The sequence below is a fragment of the Muntiacus reevesi genome, chromosome 4 (assembly GCF_963930625.1).
Source record: "Muntiacus reevesi chromosome 4, mMunRee1.1, whole genome shotgun sequence".
NCBI lineage: Eukaryota > Metazoa > Chordata > Mammalia > Artiodactyla > Cervidae > Muntiacus > Muntiacus reevesi.
The window spans coordinates 36,032,828-36,060,491 of NC_089252.1; the positions used below are offsets into that span (position 1 = coordinate 36,032,828).

Sequence of the window (27,664 nt, forward strand, 5' to 3'; positions counted from 1 at the left end):
CCCATGAACAGTATGAAAAGGCAAAAAGATAGGACACTGAAAGATGAACTCCCCAGGTTGGTAGGTGCTTAGCATGCTACTGGAGATCAGTGGAGAAATAATTCCAGAAAGAATGAAGAGACAGAGCCAAGGCAAAAACGATACCCAGTTGTGGTTGTGACTGGTAATAGAAGCAAGGTCTGATGCTGTAAAGAGCAATATTGCATAGCAACCTGGAATGTTAGGTCCATGAATCAAGGAAAATTGGAAGTGGTCAAACGGGAGATGGCAAGAGTGAATGTCAACATTCTAGGAATCAGCTAACTAAAATGGACTGAAATGGGTGAATTTAACTCAGATGACTGTTTTATCTACTCCTGTGGGCAGGAATCCCTCAGAAGAAATGGAGTAGCCATCATAGTAAACAAAAGAGTCCGAAGTGCAGTACTTGGATGCAATCTCACAAATGACAGAATGATCTCTGTTCGTTTCCAAGGCAAACCATTCAGTATCATGGTAATCCAAGTCTATGCCCCGACCAGTAATGCTGAAGAAGCTAAAGTTGAACAGTTCTGTGAAGACCTATAAGACCTTCTAGAACTAACACCCCCAAAATATGTCCTTTTCATTATAGGGGACTGGAATGCAAAAGTACAAAGTCAAGAAAACCTGGAGTAACAGGCAAATTTGGCCTTGGAGTACGGAATGAAGCAGGGCAAAGGCTAATAGAGTTTTGCCAAGAGAATGCACTGGTCATAGCAAACACCCTCTTCCAACAACACAAGAGAAGACTCTACACATGGACATCACCAGATGGTCAACACTGAAATCAGACTGATTATATTCTTTGCAGCCAAAGATGGAGAAGCTCTATACAGTCAGCAAAAACAAGACCAGGAGCTGACTGTGGCTCAGATCATGAACTCCTTATTGCCAAATTCAGACTTAAATTGAAGCAAGTATGGAAAACCACTAGACCATTCAGGTATGACCTAAATCAAATCCCTTACAATTATACAGTGGAAGTGAGAAATAGATTCAAGGGATTAGATCTGATAGAGTGCCTGAAGAAATATGGATGGAGGTTTGTGACACTGTACAGGAGACAGGGATCAAGACCATCCCCAAGAAAAAGAAATGCAAAAAAGCAAAATGGCTGTCTGAGGAGGCCTTACAAATAGCTGTGAAAAGAAGAGAAGCAAGGAGAGATAAGAAAGCCTTCCTCAGTGATCAGTGCAAAGAAAGAGAGGAAAACAATAGAATGGGAAAGACTAGAGATCTCTTCAAGAAAATTAGAGATACCAAGGGAATATTTCATGCAAAGATGGGCTCAATAAAGGACAGAAATGGTATGGACCTAACAGAAGCAGAAGATATTAAGAAGAGGTGGCAAGAATACACAGAAGAACTATACAAAAAAGATCTTCATGACCCAGATAACCACAATGGTGTGATCACTCACCTAGAACCAGACATCCTGGAATGTGAAGTCAAATGGGCCTTAGAAAGCATCACTATGAACAAAGCTAGTGGAGGTGATGGAAATCCAGTCCATTTGAAATTTGAATTATTTCAAATCCTAAAAGATAATGCTGTGAAAGTGCTGCACTCAATAAGTCAGCAAATTTGGAAAATTTAGCAGTGGCCACAGGACTGGAAAAGGTCAGTTTTCATTCCAATCCCAAAGAAAGGCAATCCCAAAGAATGCTCAAACTTCTGCAGAATTGCATTCATCTCACACGCTAGTAAAGTAATGCTCAAAATTCTCCAAGCCAGTCTTCAGCAATACGTGAACCATGAACTTCCAGATGTTCAAGCTGGTTTTAAAAAAGGCAGAGGAACCAGAGATCAAATTGCCAACATCTGCTGGATCATCAAAAAAGCAAGAGTTCCAGAAAAACATCTGCTTTATTGACTATGCCAAAGCCTTTGACTGTGTGGATCACAATAAACTGTGGAAAATTCTGAAGGAGATGGGAATACCAGACCACCTGACCTGCATCTTGAGAAACCTGTATGCAGGTCAGGAAGCAACAGTTAGAACTGGACATGGAACAACAGACTGGTTCCAAATAGGAAAAGGAGTATGTCAAGGCTGTGTACTGTCACCGTGCTTGTTTAACTTATATGCAGAATACATAATGAAAAACACTGGGCTGGATGAAGCACAAGCTGGAATCAAGATTGCTGGGAGAAATATCAATAACCTCAGATATGCAGATGACACCACCCTTATGGCAGAAACCGAAGAAGAACTAAAGAGCCTGTTGATGAAAGTGAAAAAGGAGAGTGAAAAAGCTGGCTTAAAGCTCAGCATTCAAAAAACGAAAAAATCACGGCATCTGGTCCCATCACTTTATGGCAAATAGATGGAGAAACAGTGGCAGACTTTATTTTTTTGGGCTCCAAAATCACTGCAGATGGTGACTGCAGCCATGAAATTAAAAGACGCTTACTCCTTGGAAGGAAAGTTACGACCAATCTAGATAGCATATTAAAAAGCAGAGACATTACTTTGCCAGCAAAAGTTCATCTACTCAAGGCTATGGTTTTTCCAGTAGTCATGTGTGGATGTGAGGGTTGGACTATAAAGAAAGCTGAGCACTGAAGAATTGATGCTTTTGAACTGTGGTGTTGGAGAAGACTCTTGAGAGTCCCTTGGACTGCAAGGAGATCCAACCAGTTCAACTAAAGGAAATCAGTCCTGAATATTCATTGGAAGGACTGATGTTGAAGCTGAAACTCCAATACTTTGGCTACCTGATTCAAAGAATTGTTTCATCTGAAAAGACCCGGATGCTGGGAAAGATTGAAGATGGGAGGAGGAGGGGATGACAGAGGATGAGATGGTTGGATGGCATCACCGACTCAATGGACATGAGTTTGAGTAAACACTGGGAGGTAGTGATGGATAGGGAGGCCTGGCATGCTGCAGTCAATGGGGTAGCAAAGAGTCAGACAGGACTGAGTGACTGAACTGAACTGAAGTGGCTTAAAACACACAGATTTAGAATCTACCCCTAAGCCAGGGATCTGGCTTCCCTGGTGGCTCAGATGGTAAAGAATCTGCCTTCAATGCAGGAGACCTGAGTTTGATCCCTGGGTCAGGAAGATCCCCTGGAGGAGGCCATGGCAACCCACTCCAGTACTCTTGCCTGGAGAATTCCATGGACAGAGGAGCCTGGTGGGTTACAGTCCGTGGGGTTGAAAATAGTCAGACCTGACTTAGTGACTAACACTTCCACCCCTGTAGATCTGCTTTTTGACAAAACAATGCTAGAGGCAGGTTCTCGGATGGAAAGATAATGATACCAGAGTGAAAATTAGAACATGAAGAATTCAAGAAAAACAACCAAAAAGGTAGATATATAGCTAATGAGACTATTTTTCACCTTTCAAGTTCTTTAAAATATGTTTGTTATGGAAAGCAAATATAGAACATCATTTAATGGAATTTTTGATATGTGAAAATTAATAAAAATGAGGATTATAACAAAAGGGGGGAAAAGAAGATGGTCTTATATCGTTGGGGGAAATATTAACTCTACGTAGAATGTGGAAAGTTAAGTATATAGTAAGTAATCATGAAAATAACCATTCAAAGATGTATACAAAGAGATAGTCACAGAGTCAATACAAAAATTAAAATGAAATATGAGTGCTACTAGAATAATCAAAAGAAGACGGGAGTGAGGACACAGAGGAACAAAAATCATGGAGGAAAACAGAAAATGACACTAACATTGTAAACTGATGTCCAGTCATAGTCATAATTGTATTAAATGTAAATGATCTAAAAAAATTCCCACAAATTTATCTTACAGTTCTGGGGGTAGGAAGTCCAAAATGGGTCTTACTGGCCATAGTCAGAGTCAGCAGGGCTGAATTGCCTATGGATGCTCCAGGGATAAAAAATAGGAACTTCCCTGGTGGTCCAGTGGCTAGGACTCTATGTTACCAGTGCAGGGGGCCGGGTTTGATCCCTGGTCAGGGAACTAGATCCCACATGCCACAAAAAAAGATCCTGCGTGTTATAACGAAGATCAAAGATCCTGTGTGTCACAACTAAGACCTGGAGCAGCAAAAAAAAAAAAAAAAATTATGTTCTCTTGTCTTTTCCCCTCTAGAGGCAGCCTTCATTCCTTGGCTTCTGGCCCTTTCCTTCATCTTTAAAGCTGGAAGTTTAGCATTATCTCGTCTCTCCTCCTCTGTCCTCTGCATCTGTCATCATTTCCTTCTCTGACTCTGACCCTCCTACCCTTTGATAGAATGTCTTGTGACTATATTTCCATCTCAAGATCCTTAGTCACATTTGCAAAGTTCCTCTGGTATGGAAGGTAACATAGGCGCAGGCTCTGGGGATTAGCACATGGTCATTTTTTGGGTGGGGGAATCATTTTTCTGCTTTCCATAGAGATTAATGACTCACATAGTTCCAGTGCATTATTTTAGGCCAGATGCTTCCACTTGCCTTTTATGATGATAACTAGATAGTCCCCTATTTAGGGTCAGAAGAGATAAAGTGCTGTGCTGTGCTTAGTCACTCAGTCGTGTCCGACTCTTTGTGACTCCATGGACTGTAGCCCACCAGGCTCCTCTGTCCGTGGGGATTCACTACGCATGAATACTGGAGTGGGTTGCCATGCCCTTGTCCAGGGGATCTTCCCGACCCAGGAATTGAACCGGGGTCTCCTGCATTGCAGGTGCATTCTTTGCCAGTTGAGCTACCAGTACAGGTAATAGAAACAAGCCCAGAAGAAATCTCAGGATGAAACCTCATTGTGGATCCTCAGTTATAGGAAAATGGATTTCTATTATTTATATTTGTCTGGTAAATTTTATAGGAAGAGTGAGAGCCTGTATTATTGATGTCTGAAATGTTTCCTTTACCTTGAATTTCTAGAAAAGCAGAGCTTGGAAGTAACTCATTTTCTGAAAGATTTTAGAATTTTTTTTTTTTGGTGCAGCTATGTTAAAATATCTAATGAGAATAAATAAGTAAAAGTAGCAAAGAAGTAGATGCGAGTTCAATGAATAAGTATCTTTCCGATGAAGAGAGTTGTCATCAGTGGAAAAGGTGCTGTGTTGTTGTTTCGTTGCTCAGTCATTCCAGACTCTTTGTGACGCTATAGAGTGTAGCCCGCCAGCCTTCTCTGTCCATGGGATTCTCCAGGCAAGAATACTGGAGTGGGCTGCCATTTCCTTCTCCAGGGATCTTCCTGACCCAGGAATAGAACCTGCATCTTCTGCATTGGCAGGTGGATTCTTTACCAGGGAAGCCCAACAAGCCCCATCAGTGGTTCGTGTACCCTTAAACTAGAGAAATGTAAGCAAATGATTGGACTAAATGTGCTGATGGTAACAGAGACTCCTCAGACTTTAACAGTCCTTGATTCTAATAAGAAAGTCTCAGCATTTGGGCAATCTGCCATCACACCCGAGAGCACGAGGTTCTCACTGAGCAAAGACCAAACCTGTTGAGTGAACCTCAAAAATAAGCCAAGTTAACAGACAGGATGGGTGATTAGTACGATTTTCATTTGTAAATTACTTTTAAGCAATGCACATGTTGTATAAAACAAAGCAATTGCGCTCAAGAAGTTTTTCAATGATTTCATTTACCAAAAGGTGACTCCAAAATTGTTTCATTTACAAACAGGTGACTCCAAAATTGTTTCATTTACAAACAGGTGACTCCAAAACAACCAAGGAAACAAAATGCTTCTGCCTGGCCTCTTCACTTACTTTCTTCAATGCTTACTGCTTTGGGAAGGTAGTTTATTAGTCTGCTCTGCCTTCAAAGGGGGAGACAAAGGAGAGTGAGTTGTTTCTAGTCTACAAACATATTTCAAACCTATAAGATACTAAAAGTAATTTCTACTTGTACACAGTGTTTCTCTGAGGATGACAAACAACTATGATTAGGGTTATTTGGCAAATGGGAAAATTTGGGCTTTGAGTTATCACATGTTGGCAGGCTCCTCTAGCACTCAGCGCTGTGTATCAGGTGTAATCCTCTCAGGGCTGGCTTGGTAATCCCCTCACTATTATTCTGGGATTACTTTTGTCATATAATGTAGCCATTACCAAGGAGAACTATAAAGCCTACATAAGCACATGGAGAAATGGATGGCTACAAATCAATGCTTAAGTGGGAAAAAGCAGAACACGGAATTATAAGTCCATTATTATCATAACTAAGGTTTCCCTCGTGGCTCAGACAGTAAAGAGCTGGCTCATCCGCCTGCAGTACAGGAGATCCAGGTTCAATCCCTGGATTGGGAAGATCCCTTGGAGAAGCAAATGGCAACCCATTCCAGTATTCTTGCCTGGAGAACTCATGGACAGAGGAAGCTGGTGGGTTATAGTCCATGGGGTCACAAAGAGTGACTTAGTGACTAACACTTTCACTTTCACACTATTATCATAACTACCAAAAAAGGGTAACTTTTTATTTTGTATTGGCGTATAGTGGATTAACGAAGTTGTGATAGTTTTGGGTGGACAGCAAAGGGGTTCAGCTATATACATACATGTACCCATTCTCCCCAAAGCCCCCTCCAGTCTAGGTCAAACGAACTTTTTAATCAACCCAACATTTTTTGTAGGGACAGTTTCAGAGTCTCCCTGAGTCTTTGTTTCTCTAATCTCTCAACTGAGGAAGTGGGATTAAATTGTGATTTTCAGTATCCAGTTTATTCCAGAAAAGCAGGGAACAGACCCTAGATTTAACTGAAGGAAGAATACTTGCCTGTATTTCTTTCCTATATGATGTGTCCACGACAGAATTGGAGGAGAAGGGGAGAACTCAAGGCTTTTAGAGCTGTGAATACTACAGGGTTTTGACTTTGGGAAGCGGCACAGGTCCCTCTGAGGGAGTCACTGTAAGGACTGTCACTCCCATCACAAAGAGGTTGGGAGACTTACATGCTTCCTCGGGAGGGTCCTGAACTTGCTTTCAGCCTGAGATAAATTACTGTCACTCTGCAGCCAGGCGCAGACAAACGTGGAGGCTACTTTTGCTTCATTAAAACAAAAAGACCCACCAGGTTCCCACAGAGGTGGTTTCTGCCTCTTAGAAATGATGGAATCGATTGGTGCAGGTTCACCTCCATGGGGTGCCCTGGGCAGGACTTCTGGGTTGAGGCAATAATGACCTGTCAACCAGGATGCTGTTTCTGGGGAACAGGTGGGGAAGAGGTGGCAGCTCCTTGGGCTACAGGAAATGATGCCCCTCGGAAGAGTAGGTACATTGTCAGGATACCTGACAGGCATCCTGTCTTCTAGCGACTCTGCAAGACACGATGATAATTACTCATCACAGTTGGCTCAATTTAGCATGGCCGTGTCCACCGGAAATCAGCAGAGATGGGAAAGCTGTAAAAACACAGTGTTTTTTCTCCCCCCTTGTAATTTCATACATGTTTGTTACTACAGTGGGGTCAGAAAACTCAAAGTGCCTCCTAAGAACAATGGGCTCTGGATTCATAAAGTTGGCTCGAATCCAGAGTTGTCAAGTCTAGTGTGGGTTGCATGATGCTGTTTATTAAAGCAAAGTGCTGTGTGTGCTTATTGAGACAAAAACACACAATATTTACTTAGATGTCAACAGTCATCATTATGTGATGGTATTACACATAGACGTCGCTCAGCAGTGAAGAATCCACCTGCAATGTAGGAGATGCTGGAGACATGGGTTCAATCCCTGAGTCGGGAAGATCCCCTGGAGGAGGAAATGGCAACCCACTCCAGCATTCTTGCCAGAAAATCCTATGGAGAGAGGAACCTGGTGGGCTACAGGGTTGCAGAGTTGGATTCAACTGAGCACACACAACATACATAGATACCCATGTACTGCATGTGAATTAAAATATATTTTACTAAAAAGTGTAACAATCTCAGCATTTTAAAGTCAGATGCTCAGGGTAAGCAACTGAAATGGAGTACAATTAAAACAGGCAATTAGGCAGACTTTCATTTCTAATGGCAAAGTCATGTGTCAGCCCCCCTCTGCTCCCACCTCTACGTTGTGAATCCTCCACCTACAGTTGGCTGTCTTGAGCCCTAACCCAGCAATCCCAATATTTTGGCACCACGGACCAGTTTTTGTGGACGACAGTTTTTCCATGGATGGAGGAGGAGGAGATGGTTTCAGGATGATTAAAATGCATTAAATTTATTGTGCACTTTACTTCTCTTATTATTACATCAGCTCCACCTCAGATCACAGGCACTAGATCCTAGAAGTTGGGGGCCCTGACCTAACCCGCTCTGTATCCACCTGAGTTTCATCCCAGGAGCCCCAGCCGCACGGCTGCCCAGGCCTCGGATCCTCATGTATCTGCCCGGCAGTGGCCTCCTGCCCTCCGTGGAGCTGGGGCTGCTCGAGATGTTATGATGGAACATCCTGCTTTGTGTCAGGCTGACATCTCTGATGGAGACCCCGACCCCTCACTTTCCTCCTCTCAGCCTGTCCACCCTGGAGGTGGGATGCTGGGCCCTGTGTCCCCCCTGCTGGGTCAGCGTCTGCTGCAGACCAGGCAGGAACCAGGTGATTCTCTGACCTGACAGCGTGTGTGACCACCATCTGCAGCTGCCCTCGCCACTCCTCAGCCCGCAGCCTGCCTTCCTCAAGCACTGGTGTCAGTCCAGATGGAGCCTGTGTTGGCTGAACTGCCCACAGAATGTACTGGATGCAGTTTACACGCCTGTCAGGTCCTTCCGGTTCTGCCTGACCCCTTGGCCTCAGCCCCCAGGAAGCCGCTGGGTCCGTGGAGCCTCAGGCTTCTTTACTGGGTCACTGGAGGAACCCCCAATCAATACCCCATGGGAGCAAGTTTTGACCAAGGAGAGACAGGAAGCCAGGAGGAACCAGAAGAGAAACTGCTTGCCCTTTTGCTCTCTGATGGAATGTTCCAGACAGGATACGGTGTTTCCATATGGTCTCACTAGTGTGTGCCAAGTTGCTTCAGTCATGTCCAACTCTTTGTGACCCTGTGGACTGTGGCCCACCAGGTTCCTCTGTCCATGGGATTCTCCAGGCGAGACTACTGGAGTGGGTTGCCATTTCCTTCTCCAAGAGATCTTCCCCACCCAGGGATTGAAGCCTAGTCTCTTATGTCTAGTCTCTTCCTGCATCAGCAAGCGGGTTCTTTACCACTAGTGCCACCTAGGAAACCCCCAGTCTCCTCAGAGACATCCCATGTAACCCAATAACCAGCTGTTTCCCTGCAAAGTCCTGGCCTGCCTGGTAATGTCCTGTCTTGCATCCACTCTGCCTTCTTCCCAGCCTCACATCACCTGCCCCATCTTCTCCTTCCCTTTGAGGAAGAGCATGGAGACTCTACCTATGGTACCATTTCTGGGGAGCTGGGTTGGAACAGATATCATGACCTGAATGGCAAGATGCCCTGGCAGAAGGAGGGTCCACTCATAGGCCAGCCACCCTAGGCTCCACACCATCCACTCATCACTTTTCTGGTCCCTTCTGGTCTGTGGTTGAAGTTCAAGCCTGTGTCACTCCTGCAGTGAAGCAGGTTATGGCAAAAAAAAAAAAAAAAGGGTGGATTCTTGGATATTTTGGTAATTGTATGCTATGGCCATGTGTTCTGGGGCCTGGAACCAGAAGAAGTTTTGGCTTATTAGTTATAATTTCTAGCATCCCCAAACAGAACAGGTTCTCTCTGGCAGGAATGGTGACTTAGTGACAGGCTTGTAGAGAAGCTCAACTTTGGGCTGGTGACCATGCTTGGCAAGATAGTAAGGAGCAGTGATGCACAGGCTTGATTTTGCAGGAGGATCGATTCTGTGAAGACATGCTTACAGCATTGATTGTTTCTTAAATATTTACCAATTCACATTTTTAAAGATTGCAGTATTCTTCTTGTTACAAGGGTAATTTTGTGAAATAAACGCCATCGAAACGTCTTGTGGGGACCACCCTTACTCTGTGCCTCAACATACTTCATGTGGGCTCGGGCTCATGGATTTCCTGAGGCTGTGAGCAAGATACAGTGTGTGTGTGTGGGAGTGCTGTTTGGGAAGCATGCTCATAGCTTACATTGGCTCTTCAAAAGGGCATGTGACTTAAATAAGTAAGTAGATACTTAGAGACGTCCCTGGTCCCTAAGTCCAATGGTTAAGACTTCGCCTTCCAATGCAGGGGGTGCGGGTTCAATCCCTGGTCTCAGGGCTAAGATCTGACATACCTCTCGTCAAAAAACCAAAAAACATAAAACAGAAGTAATACTGTAACAAATTCAATAAAGATTTAAAAAATGGTCCACACCAAAAAGATCTTTAAAAAAAAGTACTTAAAGAATCAATCCTTGGCCTAATAAAAAGTGTTTAAAATCTACCTGATATGAAAGAAATGAGCCTAAACATTCGAAGTCTTGACAGGAGAGCAATTGTTAGAAAGTCACAGTGAAGGTACAAGGCCTTTAACAAGGAGCCCCCCGGAAACTTCTTTTTGGATTTCGGACTATTTTTGTACACTAAAAGAGTTTCTCCCCAAAACTGCTCCTCTCACAGTCCCTCCCGAGTCCTTCTCCAGCCCAAACCGGTGCCTAACCCTTGCCTTCACAAACCACATCTGATGCTGCACACACCCCCGGGCTCAGCCCCCACCCCAGCACTGCCACGCGGCCAGGCCGCACCGTCGCTCCCCAGGAATGCTGCCACCGCATCCCCCCAGACTCCATCCTGTTCCCCTTTTAATTTCTCCTCTAAAAAAGCAGCCTGACCAGTTCTCTTACAATGCTACTTCTTTACCTGAAAGCTTTCTAATATCTTCCCACCTCACTCGGTGAAGTCGAGTGTCCTCACACAGGGCCCGCAGGCCCAGAGTCAATCTGCCTCTGCTCCCTCCAGGACCCTTCCTCCACCGCTCTCCCCTCGCCCACCCTGCTCTGCCACACAGGCCCTCAGGCTGGGCCTCAGACAGGCCAGGCAACCTCAGGGACTTTGCACCGACGGGTCCCTACCTGAAGTCTCTCCCCTCTGACCACTGCAGGCCTCCCACCTGCACCTTCTTCAGGCCTTCGCCCATGGACGCCTTCCCCTGCTTCACGTTTTCCTTCCCGGCACTTGATCTCCATCTGAAGCCCCGTGGTCTCCTCCTGACACTTGATCCAAATCTGTCATACTCTCTTCTTCACTCACCCATCCCGCTTATTTTTGTCTCCTCTGCTGGATTGCAAGCTCTCCAGAAGGTGGAGGGGGGACTGCTGTCTGTCTTGTTCACTGTGGTGCTCCTGGAATAGATGCTCTGTACACAGCGAGTGTTAAGTACCTGTTGAATAGGTGGATGACTGAACAAGCAAGGCTGTCACTTGCGTGTCCATGTTTCGCATCTAACTGCACACATCTCCCCGTTTCTCCTCCGAAGGGTAAGGCGTAGCCGGTCTGGTCCCGGGTGTCTGTTAGTACTGCCTGCCCTGACACCCCCATCTGGCGGCACCTCCTTCTTTAATCCTTCCTTAACCATGACAACGTGGCCAGGCAATAAGACAGGAAGCTAGTCAGCTGGGACCTGATATATAAATAAGACTCTGTGTAATCGCCAACATGCATTACTGTGATACATATTTGAAGTGCATCTCAATTACAGGCAGCTGTTCATTTTTTTTTTTTTTTCTTTTTCTGACTTCAGAATCCTCTGTGTTACTTGCTCCTAATTCCTAGTTGAACCTGACTGGGGCAATGGGAAGTGAAGCCTGAGGACAACCCGGGAATAACCAATCTAGCATCCCTGTTTGGCACTTACATTATGCTGAACACAGAAGGTTCCTCTCTGTGGAGTGAGCCGCTCCCACTTGGGGATTTTGGGGTGGGGTGGAGGGGACGGGAAAGGCTGACACTATACAATGGGGTTGCAGCACCAGTGGGCTCACACCCTGCCCCAAAGGCTTGGCCTGGCCAGCTGCCTCCCACAGGGTAGGTTGCAGAAGCTGGCAGGGACTCCATCAGTTATCAAGGTGGCTGCGTGGCTGTGAGCCATTGTCCAAGCCACCCAGCAGCAGACGGAGCTCTGCCAGTTCTCCGAACACAGGATCTGGCTAATTTGATTAACATATGGTGGAGACAAAGTGCGTCACCGGTTTCCTCTCCCCCCACAGCTGACTTCTGCAAGCTGTTGTCTCCTCAGCCCCCACTGTGATGCCCCGTGTATGCATCCCTGTGCAGTGGAATTGGTATTTTACAGGAGACAGAATATCTTCAAGATCATAGAACGAGCCAGTGAAAACTTACTTATTGTTATGGAAGAAGGTAATTTTCCTCGTTGGGAAAATGAGTTGGCCACTTATTTCAAATTGGCCTGACCCTGATGCCCTGGACATTTGTAACTGACCAGGATCAGGAGGATCACAGAGCCTCCTACTGAGTTTCATAACAACAGGGTCTCTGGATGTCATGAGAAGCCAGGAAGAGGTCCCCAGATGCCTTGCAATAGACAAAGGGCTTTTCTTATTGGGGGCTAAGCTAGATACTCATTAAAAATGTTTTTTCTATTATTCTTACCAGTTTTCATAGAGTTGCATGGGTTGTTGAGTGCAAATCATTCACATAAAACACAAATGTTCTGCTGGTCCATACTACCCCAAACCCACAACAAAATTGATTATCCTCTTATTGTATGAGAGATCCAGCAAAGCTAAAAGGCTGAGTAGTGGAGTCAGCAAAACTATATAGGTCTTGGTTTATTAGAGAGAGAGGAGATGGCATCGCTTGATAAGGGTGAACGTGATTAAGGAAATGAGAATCAACACCTCCCACTGGGTGGTTTTTCTCAGAAACCTCTGGCTGCCCACTGTCCTGTGTGCTGGACATCTATCCTGGGTTCCAGTGTAGACAGAGAAATTAATTTGTGATTAAGACAGGCACAGCACTTAGAACTCTATAGACTCTAGACTCAGTAGCCAAGACATGGAAACAATCTAAATGTCCATCGACAGATGAATGGATAAAGAAGATGTAGCATGTATGTATGTGTGTGTGTGTGTATATATATATACACACACATATATATATGGGACTGAGGGGTATGTGTGTGTGGCTCAAACGGAAAGAATCTGCCTGCAATGCAAGAGACGTGGGTTTAATCTCTGGGTTGGGAAGATCCCCTGGAGAAGGAAATGGCAACCCACTTCAGTATTCTTGCCTGGAGAATTCCACTGACAGAGGAGCCTGCTGGGTTACAGTTCATGGGGTCTCAAAGTGTCAGACACAACTGAGTGAATAACACACACACACTGAAATATTACTCAGTCATAAAAAAGAATGGAATAATGCCATTTGCAGCAACATGGACTGAGATTATCATACTAAGTGAAGTAAGTCAGAAAGAGAAAGACAAATACCATATGATGTCATTTGTATGTGGAATCTAAAATATGACCCAAATGAACTGATTTACAAAAGAGAAACAGACTCACATATAGAGAACAGACTTGTGCTTGCCAAGGGGGCCAGGAGAGGGATGGATTAGGAGTTTGGAATTAGCAGATGCAAACTATTATATATGGAACAGATAAACAGCAAGGTCCTACTCTATAGAACAAGGAACTATATTCAATATCCTGGGATTAAACCATAATGGAAAAGAATATGAAAAAACATATATGTATAACCAAATCATTCTGCTATACAGAGAAATTAACACAGCACTGTAAATCAACTATACTTCAATAAAATAAATTTTTAAGAAATCTTAGTTAAAAAGAAATTGTGTCCTTTACCTATTCTGCACTGGCAATTAGTATCTTGAAGAACATTCTGGCTGAAGAGTAAGGAGACCTGACCTGAGCTCCAGTCCTGCTCCTAACCTGTAACAGGTGGAGTAGATTTTCTTGCAGAGAAAGAGGGGCTGTTTAAAGATCACATGAGCTATGATGGCAAACTTTTACAAATGTGAAAGCTGCATAAAAATGAAATAACTCTCATAACCACTGCGCTTGAGAAAGGTTTCCCACAGTCATAACACTCCTTCTGACGAAGCTGAGATTTAACGCAGTCACCTCCAGAACACAGGAAGGGATGAGAGAAGGTGGATGGAGGTTCACCACGCTGTTTTCCACACTGCTCAGCTCAGCTTCTTCCAGGGTGGGTGGTTGCTATGTGCAACTACTTAACCAAACTCAGGGAAGGTCTGGGGGTTAAATAGCACAGGAACTTAATAGATTTACCTTATTTTAGGAAAACAAGACAAAACAATGTAAGATTGTTTTTTTTCCCTAAAGATTATTTCTCCCTCCTGCTAATACTAAGAATTTCCTCCACGTAAGATGGTAGCTGTTTTTTCAAGACAGTCAGGGCCGGAGGAGTGGGAGGATCTTAACCTATTCTCTAAGCAGTCCTTCCTAAAGGAGATCAGTTCTGGGTGTTCATCGGAAGGACTGATGTTGAAGCTGAAACTCCAATACTTTGGCCACCTGATGCGAAGAACTGACTCATTTGAAAAGACCCTGATGCTGGGAAAGATTGAGGGCAGGAGAAGGATGAGATGGTTGGATGGCATCACTGACCCAATGAACATGAGTTTGGGTGGACTCCGGGAGTTGGTGATGGACAGGGAGGCCTGGCGTGCTATGGTTCATGGGGTCGCAAAGAGTTGGACACTACTGAGCAACTGAACTGAACTGAACTAAGCAGTTCACTGGATCTCACTATATTCAGAAACAAGAAGTTGGAAATTTCTAGCTGTTGATCAAAAGATCACGACTGTCAGTTAAAAACCGCAAACCAAAAAATCCACTTCTTTTTACAATGGCCAGTGGATTGTTTTTCCAGTAGTAGGTTGGTTGTTTTCAGCCCCTGCGTGGCATTGTCTTAGAACCCAGTCCTGCATGCAAGGAATTGAAAAGGCAGACTTTATGATAATAGCTTTTGATTTTGGTGGCTGGGGACATATTTCACTTTATATCATGCTTTTTGCTTCCTTTTCACTCTCTTCAAATGATCAAAAGCTTTGAGATCCCAAGCCTTCACGTTTATTAAAATTACGTTTAAACTCTTAGCTCATTACTGTGTTCTTGCCCACGATTTAGAATCCCTTAACCAAAGAGAAATAGCTCTTTCCTTATAGCAAGTCCTTTTTACCTTCTAAAGCTTTGCATAAAGAATACTCCACATTAAAGAGGGAAGAGGTTACCTAAATTATTGTTCACACATACAATGGAATACTTTGCAGTTGTTAACAATTTTAAAAGAAAAGTTAATCTATGTGCATTTATGTAAAACGATGTTTAAGAATTTTAATTGAAAAGAACAAATTGTAGAATAGCATGCATAAAGAAAATGTAGATGCGTGTGTAAGATATGCATAGAACATTTCTGTAAGTATACACAAGAAATGGTTCCAATTCTTGTCTCTAAGGAGGGGCAAAACAGGGATTGGAGAGGGGAGGAAGACTTTTACATACTATTCAAGCACACTATGGTGCTGTTAGAATTTTTACAAGTATTTAAAAAAATATTTATTTATTTATTTGGCTGCACTGGGTCTACACTGTGATGTGAGGGCTCTTTGATCTTCATTGTGGCATGCAGGATCTTTAGTTGCCGCATGTGGGATCTAGTTCCCTGACCAGGGATCAAACCTGGGTCCCCTGCACTGGGAGAGTGGAGTCTTAGCCACTGGGCCGTCAGGGAAGTCCCAAATGTTCTTTCTAGAATACTGTAATAAAGAAGGAAACCTTTCCATCATTCCTAAGCAGAAAGGAGAGGTGTGTAGGCATGGCATTTGTTGTGGTGTAGGCTATCATCACAACAAACAATAGAAAATAGCAATAAAAAGGGAAATGACCCACTCATCTCCTGGTGGACTTTTGATTTTTGGTATTTTTATTTAACTAGTCAATCCTGAAAGAAATCACCCATGAATATTCATTGGAAGGACTAATGCTTATACTGAAGCTCCAATACTTTGGTCACCTGATGCAAAGAACTGACTCACTGGAAAAGACCCTGATGCTGGGAAAGACTGAGGGCAGGAGGACAAGGGGGTGACAGAGGATGAGACGGTTGGATAGCATCACCAACTCAATGGACATGAGTTTGAACAAACTCTGGGAAATAGTGAAGGACAGGGAAGCCTGGGGTAGCAGAGTCGGACACGACTGAAGCGACTGAGCAGTCATCTCAAAGAGTTCTGAGAACCTAAGCCTTCACGTTTATTAAAATTACTTTTAAACTCTTAGCTCATTACTGTGCTCTTGCCCACCCATGGGCAAGCGACTGCCCACCCATGCATCGCTGATAAGCAATGTTGTGATAGTTTCAGGCGAACAGCGAAGGGACTCAGCCGCCCATACACAGGTATCCATTGTCCTCCCAAATTTATTTTTAATTGGAAGATAATTGTTTTACAATGTTGTGTTGGCTTCTGTTGTACAGTAGCATGAATCAGCTGATGTATACATACATCTCCACCCTCTTGAGCCTCCCTCCACCTCCCCATCCTTCCCCTCTAGGTCATCACAGAGCGTGGAGCTGAGCTTCCCGTGCTACATACATAGCAGCTTCCCACCAGCTACGTATTTTACATACGGTAGTGTATATATGTCAACGCTACTCTCTCAATTCATCCTATGTGTATACATATATATTTTTTTTACTGCTGAGAAGTCTTAAGAGCAGAGAGAGGTGAACACAGGAATAGTGGCTAAACTGGTGGTAGAAAGATAGGGTACCTGAGTATCAGGCCAGTTACCGCTCTTCTCTTCCTCCAAACCTATGAAAATTCCACACGGTACCCAATTTACTAGGGGACACCCACTACACTGAAAAACGTTTTTCTCTTCCAAAGATGGAGTTTGAGCAACCATCTCTGTCGCCCTCTGTTCTTCAACAGGCAAGACAACAGTTCACCGTCATTTTTTGTTGTTGTTCAGTCACCAAGTCATGCCCAACTTTTTGTCACCCCACGGACTGCAGCACACCAGGCTCCTCTGTCTTCCACTGTCTCCCGAATTTGCTCAGATTCACATCCGTTGAGTCGGTGATGCTATCTAACCATCTCATCCTCTGCTGCTCCCTCCTCCTTTTGCCTTCATCTTCTCCAGGATCGGTCTTTTCCAATGAGTCGGCTCTTCACATCAGGTGGCCAAAGTATTGGAGCTTCTTCTCTGGGCTACCATTGCATCCCCCAGACTTATTTCTCAGAGTCTGTCTCCGTTATCCCTCCCTCGTCCGCCCCTGGAGCTCCATTTCTTGTTACAGTCCATGTCTTAAGCTTCCATCATACCCAGCTACATAGGAGTCTTAGCGATGTCTAGTTTAATGGGATTTAAAGAGGCACAGAAAGAAAAACAGGGGAGTACATTAGGAAAGCAAACATTCCTACATGACACAACCCATAATCTACTCTTTTATTTCTTGACGATGTTTTGACTGGAGCTCATTATTTTTCTAGAAGTTTGAAGCATTCCATCCCTCATGAGAAGAAAAAGATCCCCATATCCTGGAATTCTAGTTCCCCAAAAAAGAAAACTATATTTTTGTTCCTGCTTCTTTGACATTTAAGTCCATTCCCCCCACCCCTCCTTCCTCCCCAGCAATTCACAGCTTTAGAGATGAATCATAGCCATGAACCAAGATAACTAAAATTAGCCAAGTGAGATGGGGCAAACATTTTGTTTGAGGTTTTCAGCTCCCATCTTCTCTCAGGAATGTTGGAGAGGAGGCACTCCCACACTCTTGTACATGGTTTTTCTTTCTTCCTTTCCATTTTCTGTTTTCCAGAGGCATCTTGACGGCTTATTTCTGAGGCTGGTTTTCATCAGCTACTTAATGTCAGTGATTGTGTCTTCCGATAGGTAAGGCCTAAGGTCAGTGGAATGTTCTGGAGTCAGAAGGAGTCCTGAGACAATGAGCTTCATCTGCAGGCTGCAAAGCTCCTGGAGAAGTCTCTCTCATTACTCTTTAATTTCGTTGCTACACTCTGGGGACCACCACCTCTCTCACTCCCGTCTCTTCTCCCACAGATCGTAAAAAATCCCTTCCCCTTGCTGCTAGCTTGTCCTTCTTTCTTCACTATTTTTTAAATTTATTTTTTAATTGGAGGAAAATTGCTTTACAATGTTGTGTTGGTTTCTGCAGGACGGCAACGTAAAGTGGACATGTGTCTCCTCCCTCCTGCGCCTCGGTTCCCTCCCCCACCCCACCCCTCTAGGTCACCCCAGAGCACCAGGCTGGGCTCCCCGTGTCATACAGCAGTCCCCACCAGCTCTCTGTTTTACACATGGCAGCGTATATGTGTCGATGCTACAGTGTTCTTCATTATTAACTGACAATGGTTTGAAATAACACATCACCCAAGAACATTAGTACTCTCGAAAAGGTCTTCTGAATGCTTAAGAGTAAGTTCTCAGGCAAGGAAGACAGAGGTTTGGAGGCCTGAGTTCCCTCAAAGCAGGTCACCTCAGCTTGGCTCTGATGAAGGATTTAAGTCTTTTACTTGGATTGGCTAGAATATGCTATTTATTATGGAAAGGAGACAACTGTCTGCTCCATGATTAGTCAAAGCCATGTCCAAATCCCAACTTAGACTTTTATTCAATAGACTGTAAGAAGAACATTAAAAAAAAATGGTAAGTGAGCTGTCATTTAGAAGATTCTCAAGTTAAATTCAAGTTAATGTCCATTAATCCTCAGCAAATAACACTTTAAAATCTCTTCGTAGTTCTTTATCCCTTCATCCAAGCACTAAGAAAAATTTTCTCCTGGAAAAATAATCAGTTTCTAATGTTATAGACTTTGGAACTCTTCCAAAATCAGTGAGAAGGGCCCCAGGTGTCTGTGCTTGACTGGCTCAGGAAAGGACCAGCCAGAGCTTCCTGCAATATTGATAAAGTAACAAAAGACTTCAGGAAGATTTATTTTCAATTCTAAATGCTTTGAGGGCAGATAAGTTTTCATTTTCAGGATGGTTAATCCTTGAGATCATCATTCTTTTTCTAATCCTGAAACTTAAAAAAAATATAAATATTTCTGTGGCTTTTGGCAATGGTTTCGTGTCTCTGAGCCCCATCCCCACCCCCACCCCCAAATTAAATGAGAGTCTCGTCCTCTTAACTTGGATGGTCCACTTAGATGGCTCCCTCTCAGACCCACCCCAGGCCCTTGCAAACAGCATTAGCGGATCCCAGCGTTAATGGATCCCAGTTGTGTTAGTGTTAGTCGCTCAGTCGTGTCCGACTCTGCGACCCCACGGACTGTAGCCCACTAGGTTCTTCCGTCCATAGAATTCTCCAGGCAAGAATACTGGAGTGGGTTGCAGTCCCTTCTCCAGGGGATCCTTCTGACCCAGGGATCGAACCTGGGTCTCCTGCATTGCAGAGGATGGATCCAAAGGATCCCAGCTCCCCTCCAGATAAGTACAGGGTTCTGGGCCTCAGAAGCCTCCTCAACAGAGCTTCAGCCACACTTCTCAGTGACTGCCATCACCCAAGGTGCTGTCCCTCGTCTCCTTGGTCTTAAGGAAGCTTTCAGCGCTGATGAAGCACAAAGCGCTGGCAGTTCACGGTTTAAAGACAAAAGAAGGTGGTGCTGGTAAACAAAATAATATGAGAAGAGACAAAGGGGTTGTTCTCCTACAGCCTTAATTCTGGGAACTTAAATCCATTCTGCATCAGGAACCCCAGCCTGTGACCTCTCGCTGGAGTCTCTTGTTTGGCTTCTCTTTTGTAGAAGTTTCCTTTCTCTCTTTGCCCCCCTCTAGACAGACTGTGTCCTCAGCTGTGTCTTCACATTCCACATGCCCTCCTGCCCACCTGCAGCTCCTCGTGTTCCTCCTCTTCCCAGAAAAAGGAGGGGCACAGGCCACGAAGAGGGGAGCAGGATGATTTTTTTTTACCTGTCGATGTGAACCACATTGAAGAACACAGCCATGTACATCTTCCCTTCTTAGTCCTAAGTGGAGGGAAATGCCTCTGTTTTCCTTTGCTGTCTATTTTGCCCAAATGCTTTGATATCCCTCTCCAGTTCCTCAGTAACTAACATATAACAGCACATGCTCCTTCCAATGGGAGGGTGAACAGCCTAGTATCACCTAACGATACAAACTTGTGCGTTTACATCCTCATCGACAAACTCAGGATACTTTCCCATCTCTCCTTGACCATGACACTGTCTTCTTTTGTCTTTTATCCTATCAACTACCTGCAACTCCCTAAAAAGTAAGAAGTGGAAAAAGTTTAAAACAGAGAAACTCATTCATTTACTCATAGACAAATTATTTAAATACTTTCCAACCTTCTTCAAGAAAAGAAACAAAGCTCAGTTAAAAGACAAATAGTACCTAGTATTATTTTGTGTGCTTTTAACTTTTAAAAAGTGTATGTCTTTCATTCTGCATTTGGTATTTACCCATATTGGTGTACATGCGTGCTAAGTTGCTTCAGTTGTGTCTGATTCTTTGTGATCCTATGGACTGTAGCCCTCCAGGCTCCTCTGTCCATGGGATTTCCCAGGCAAGAATACTGGAGAGGGTTGCCATTTCCTTCTCCAGGGGATCTTCCCAACCCAGGGACTGAACACGGGTCTGTTACATCTCCTGCACTGGCAGGCAGGTTCTTTACTACCAGCACCACCGCTGGCACCATTTGATAACTCATTTTATGAATCTGCCACAGTTATTTATCCCTTCCCCTGCTGGTATGTATTTAAGTTGTTTCCAATTTTTCACTATTACAGTGCTGCTACAATAAACATCAATGAGCATCTAAAAATATAGACAAAACTAGTACAAGAAATTGTCTATTATATTTAGCCCCTGTCATCACGCCCAGTTTAAAAAAAAATAGGTTTGTATTTGGGGTGTGAATACCCTCCTCCAAATGAGATGGGTGTGTGACTCTTGTAGTCTGTACCCTGTCCTCATCTCTTGCTATAGAATTGCTCTTTCGAAAAGGCTGTTTGGATCCTGCGCTGTCCCTGCAATGATCACAGCCTTGGAGAGGAAAGAACTATGTATCTTTGAGGGAGCTGAAGGGATGAAAGGGAATTTAAATGCTTTTTAGAGAGAAGGAATGGAAAGTTTAAAACACAGGAGAGAGATTTCAGTTTTAATTAGGTTCTAAATGCCTGATCGAGTACTCAGGGCTCACATTAGCTTTGTTTTATCACTGTAACTCTATACATGAGGCTGTCCCCACTTCACAAATGAGGAATCTCTGTCTTAGGAAGATTCAATAACTCGTCCATGGTTACACAGCAACTAGCTGTCAGAGCGAAGATGTGAGGCCCAGAGTTGAAAGCAGAAAGAATAAAGAGCTGGTTGGAATAATGGACTCACCAAGACTGCGGAGGTGAGCAAAAGATACGACAGTGGGTTCAAATGGAGGAGAAAAGGAAAACCACCTGGGTGCCTAGGAAAAGGAGCCACTCAAAGCACACTGGGAGAATGCAGAGCAGATTGAGGGAGATGCCAGAGGCTGCAGTGAAGTGAGTTCTCACCTGGAAGTGCAAGCAGGAAGTGCAGCTGAAACAGGAAAGGCCGTGAGAATATCCTGACTCAGGCTTGGCCTGGGGTGAAAAGAGGAAGGACCGAATGACCAAAGGATTGAGGAGATTCAGAGTTAAGTAGGCACTGTTTGATGTTTCCTGAAAGCTCAGTTGGTAAAGAATCTGCTTTCAATGCAGCACACCCCGGTTTGATTCTTGGGTTGGGAAGATCCCCTGGAGAAGGGATAGGCTACACACTCCAGTATTCTTGAGCTTCCCTCATGGCTCAGCTGGTAAAGAATCTGTCTGCAATGTGGGATACCCGGGTTCGATCCTTGGGTTGGGAAGATCCTCTGGAGAAGGGAATGGCTACCCACTTGAGTATTCTGGCCTGGAGAATTCCATGGACTGTACAGTTCATGGGGTCACAGAGTCAGACATGACTGAGCAACTTTGACTTTCTTTCTGGCTGATGTGAGTCCTGGGGTGGAGCCTGGGTTCTACTCCTTGGAACAACTTCCCTGGTCCTTGTCCATGTTGTTCAGCTCCGTGGGAGAGTCCTCCATTTCTGTTGTCCTGTATGACCACATCCAAAATATTCAAAGTACACATTAGGAAATATTGGCTCCTTGGAGCCAATAGACATTTTAGGATGTCTCTCTTTGCTGTGTCTTTTCATTGTGAATCTTTGGGAAGCAGGTCCTCTCAAGATCATCGTAGTCAACTTCTTTAAAAAAATAATTAAAAATATTTATTTGTATTTATTTTTTGGCTGTTCTGGGTCTTTGTTGCTGCGTGGGCTTTTTTTCCCCTAGCTGCAGCGAGCGGGGGCTACTCTCTAGGTGTGGTGTGCGGCTTCTCATAGCGGGGCTTCTCTTGCTGCCGGGCACAGGCTTCAGTAGTTACGCATGTAGGTTCACTAGATGTGGTGCACAGGCCTAGTTGCTTCGTGGCACATGGGATCTTCCCATATCAGGGGTAGAAACTCTGTCTCCTGCACTGGCAGGTGGATTCTTTGCCATGAACTACTAGGGAAGCCACACAGTCAACTTCTTACCTACTGGCTCCAGTGAGTTCCATTTAGCAGGCATCATACTCGTAGATCCCTTGGAGATGCCATGACCATCTCTGTCTTATTTGTTTGCCTTCCTACCCTCATGCCTTTCTATCTCATGTACTCTCAGCTTACCAAGCTATCCACTGTTCTTCTCTGAAGCATTTTAATCTAGTTAAAAATATTTACTTAATTGCATCTTCATTCTAAATCATCTGATTCCACTCAAAGCATGAATAATGGAGCATGGAGTCATGTCCTTTTTTATTTTTAACTTAAAAAATATTTATTTATCTACTTGTCATTGGACTGGGTCTTTGTCACTGCACCTGGGCTTTCTTGAGTTGTGGTTCATGGGGGTTACTCTCTAAATAAATGCAGTGTGTGGGCTTCTCATTGCAGTGGCTTCTCTTGTGGAGCATGGGCTCAAGAACTTGGGATCAGTGGTGCATGGGCTTAGTTGAGCCAGGGAATGTGGAACCTTCCTGGACCCATGTCCCTTGCATTGGCAGGTGAATTCTTAACCACTCGACCACCAGGGAAGTCTGGGGCCATGTTCTTGATTTGAACATTGTCACATGGGTTAGTTTTCATCCTATCTTCTTCATTCAAATGCTTTCTCAGATTTACCTTTTACAAACTGGATTGAGATCAATTGCTTCTTCCAGTCACACAAGTCCACAAATGTCTAGACTCTTCTTATTCCCTTTCATTACTATTGTATTGTAACCAATTCTTTTCCGAGTCTATTTCAAATCATGGAACACGGTGTTGAAGGCTGCCAAGAGCAACCGACGCATTCTGTTAACAATATGTTTTGCAACTACTTTCCCTAGAGTTAGAGTTCTTTTGTTACCTCATCTACCGTCCATGTTCTAGACAACAATTTACCAAATGACTCACCACTGCATAACATGGATCAGTATGTACCAGCCTCTGATAATTACCTTGCTTTCTGCTACCAAATCCTATAATCAGTCATATGCTTTAGTTTATTTTGTTGTTACATGAGTACTCCATTCCTAGTATCAATTTATGTATAAGTTAGGATAGAACAAGTTTGGCTCTGTTGATAAACAACTGCAAATCGATCAAGTTTATTTCTTGCTCACAACTTCATTTCTTGGACATGTTTCTTGTGTCCATATCATGAGCTGGCAGGAGGCCCTGTTCATTGCATTCACTCAGATACCCAGAAAGACAGAAGGTATATCTCAATTGGTGTTCCCATGGTCCTCAAATCAGAAAAGTGGACCCAGGGAGTAGGGCCGCACTTCCTGGAAGTGATACACAACACTTTTGTTCAAATTTCATCACTAAAGCCACGTACATGACCACGCTGATTTCAAAGCGGCAGAGAAGTGCAACATTGCCATATGCTGAGAAAAGGAGAGCTGCATGTACATGGTGAACAGTAAAAATAATGGTACCTCAAAGCCATTCCCCACGATATACCCCAGGAATGCCATCTCCTTTTTCATCTGTTCATTCAAAAAAGACTTAGGACAGCATGTTGCTCAAGAGCACAGGCTCTGAGGCGAGATGATCTGGGTTCAAAACCGTAGCTCTGTCACTTCTAGAAGGGCTACTGTGGGAAAGTTATTGAACTGTTCTGTGTCTCAATTTTTTTTGTCAGCTTTACATGGATGGTTATATATCCTACCTCAAGAGTAACTGTGAAGACTGGAAAAGATAGTGTATGTGAAACACTCAGAAGAGTGCCTCGGAAAAAGAAAAAAAAGAAGAGTGCCTCGAAATGATCAGTGCCCTTTTCATGTTAGCTCTGTGTGTGTGTGTGTGTGTGTGTGTGTGTGTGTGTGTGTGTGTGTGTGTGTGCGTGCGCACAAAGGAACCAATGAATAGGAAGTATATTTGATCATCCATCCTGATCACTAGGAATATATTCATTTGTTTTCAGGCCTTTTTTTTTTTTTTTTTTCCTCTCCTCTGTCCATGGGATTTCCCAGGCAAGAATACTGGAGTGGGTTGCCATTTCTTTCTCCTCAGGCCTTTTTTACAAACTGTGAACAACAGTTTACCAAGTGCTTTCAGTATCTCTCATTTGATTCTCCCAGTGGCCTCAGAAGGAACTCAGCATTGACTTTAAACAATACAGATAAACCACTAGGGACCACTGACCTACACTATTTTATCACTCAGTCATCTGAAAAATTCAAGAGTTTTTTAAGGAAGCATTGCCCTGTGGATTTGATGGCTAAACAAACAACCAAGAGTGGGAATACACAGACGCCCTCATTGATGAGAACTCCTAATTCTCTTTAGAAGTCATTCTGGATTGTTGCAAACTCTTTTTGGAGGTTGATGGTTCAGCTTATGCTCTATGCAAAACACACCTGGATACCATGTCTTTGAAGGCACTGGTATGTATGTCAGACCCAAGGTCAAAACCAATAGACTCTTCAATATATCATGCTGCTCCACCTGTGGGATGTTGTTTGCCACACTTACTCTAGAAGCTGTATGATCAGATCATAAGGGATAAAACAGGAAGTGGGGTATGGGAAGTAGAGTATTGGAAACACTCACTTGAGAGTGGTGAGTTCTGTGAGGGATGGCTGAGTCGCCTTGAGATAGCTTTCCCTTCGCGCAGCCACTTTGGGAGAAGGCTTGGGGCTGGTGTCCGAGTCACCGCTGTCTTCATCTCCCATGGCCTTGATGTAGCTGCCGCTCCGCATTCTTCGGCAGGGGATTTCATCATCTTTACCTCGAGGGGTGTACCCTGTCCATTCATCCTGAGGGACCTATGCAGATACAAAACAGAGAGTTCATTCTGTATAAAAGTCTACCTTTGGGACTTCCCTGGTGGTGTGGTGGCTAAGACTGCTTGCTCCCAAATGTAGGGGGCCTGGGTTTGATCCCTGGTCAGGGAACTAGATCCCACATGCCACAGCTACAGATCCTCCATGCCACAACTAAGACCCAGTGCAGCCAAATAAATAAATACACATAAATATTAAAAAATAGTTTATCTTTTTCTTTCCTGACCCTGAATATGGGTAATGCCAGTAATTATTTAAAACTTTAGACATTAACTTTCAGCAATAATACTTTACCATAATTAGTCTGAAAATATTTTCAATACATGCTAATCCATGTCTCAATCTTTGAAAGAACCTGTGTACTAGGGATATTAGAACCATCAGATTCACTTACACTTCTCAATTTTCTCATGCTGGAAGTAATAGGCATATACAGATGCCTCTAGAGAGCGGTTTTATTTGAGCTTTGCAATGATTTGTTTTCAGTTGTCATTGGAAATTCAAGAATGGTTCTGTTTTGTTGACATCTTTCCTGCGTCTTCCATCTTTAGCATCTTGTATCCAATCTTGCTTCCTCCCAAACCACTGGTCTACACCAGCTATGTTCACTTCCCAACCACCGATTCTTTCTGAATCCTCTTAATTTGGATTTAGCCTCTATAGGTTGCTGGACACACTCTTTGAAGGTTTCCAATGATCTCCTCATGAAAACTAGTGGCATTTTCTTAATTTTAATTTTTCTTGGCCTCTACACACACTGTCCCCCATGTACCCAAACACATACCACGTCTTAAAGAGTTTTTCCCCTTCTGGCTTTATGGTTACCCTACTTACCCGACTGAGCCACTACTTAGCTGTTCTTTTCCTCTTGTTTCGTTGGATCCTGCTCCAAGTCCCTAATTGTGAGGAACCCACAAGATAATGCTCTCAGTACATGACTCATTTGTCTTTCTATTGGGTTGGCCAGAAGAGTTTCTTCAGTTAGTGAATATGTTGTTCAATAAAGTTCTGGGTGAAAATGAAAAATATGTCTTTTTATTTTTACTTAAAACCGAATGAACTTTTTGGCCCACCCAAAGCAATCATTTCCCTTGAGTTCATCAGGGCACGATCCTATGACAGAAAGGCTTGTTTCTGACCTTATTTTTAGTTCTTAGGGCTTTCCTAGTGGATCAGAGGGTAAAAGAATCCACCTGTAATGCAGGAGACTCGTGCTTGATTCCTGGGTCGGGAAGATCCCCTGGAGAAGGGAATGGCTACCCACTCCAGTATTCTTGCCTGCAGAATTCCATGGGCAGAGGAGCCTGGCGGGCTACAGTCCACGGGATCGCAGAGTCGGACAGGACTGAGTGACTAAGCACAGTGCAGTTCAGTGTGGGTCCACACTAGGATCTCATTCCTCCTCCATTTGTTAAATAAAAAATGCATAACAATGGCCACTCTTTTTATCCATTAAGATATAATGACCAACCTATGAACTGTGCACAGAACAGGGAACAGGGCTTAATTAAAGGAGACCAGAAAATAAGGAGGCTGCCTCTTGCCCTCGAAGTGCTGATAATGGAGATATGAAGACAAAGCAGACAAAAGGTTGGGAACAGTTCCAAGTCAAGGTGTTACCAAGCCTCAGATGTGGTCCCGTAAATGGAGTATGAGCTAAGGAGACACTGGAAACAGGAGTTATGTAATGGTGATGGAGAAGGAGGGTCCAAGAAGGGCTCCTAGAAGTGGCCACGTTGGCAATGAGAAGGTAAAAAAGTATTTAACATTTTCATGCTAACTGCTGGATTGGCCAAAAGTTCATCTGGTGTTTTCCATAACATCTTAACAAATGAACTTATTGGCCAACCCAATATTTACTGATTATCCATTAAATAATGCCATGTTTCATTATTAACACTTAAGTATGCTATGCAGTTTGCTTATAAGATCTTATTTCATCAACACAACAACTCTATTTTTTTTTAATTTCTCAAATGAGAAGCAGAAGCTCAGAGGACTTAAGAAATCTGCCCGAGAACACACAGCTAAGAAACGGCAGCACTGGAATTCAAAGCATTTTTGGTTTAATTCAAAGATCAGAGTTTACTTACTTTAAAATTTATGATTAATAACATGAATTTTAAATCTAATAAAATTATGTTAATAATTTTGTGTTATTAGAATTAATAAAATTGTCTACAATGTGTTAATAAAATTGTCTACAATGATACACATGTACAGAGTAGACATAGATTTCTAAGTCATAGTTTCTAGGAACTGAGAATAGACATTCCACTGAAAAAAAAGCACTATTCTTCCTTAACTCATACATTTAACTATTTTGAAAGCTTGCAATATCTAGAAATATCAGACTGAAGAGATGCCACTATTCCTGAACCTGAAAACAGTGATTTGTAGGTTCTAA

General features: G+C 43.5%; 1 protein-coding gene across 6 annotated transcripts in view; it reads right to left on the reverse strand.

Annotated features, from left to right (window-relative positions):
* DLGAP1 (DLG associated protein 1) overlaps nucleotides 1-27,664 on the reverse strand; it is a 288,426-nt gene that overhangs the window by 189,400 nt on the left and 71,362 nt on the right. For all 6 annotated transcript variants that reach the window (XM_065932530.1, XM_065932529.1, XM_065932533.1 and 3 more), the window contains exon 2: nucleotides 25,025-25,239. In XM_065932530.1, coding sequence (XP_065788602.1) covers nucleotides 25,025-25,239 — 215 coding nt within the window. The remainder of the gene's footprint in view (nucleotides 1-25,024; nucleotides 25,240-27,664) is intronic.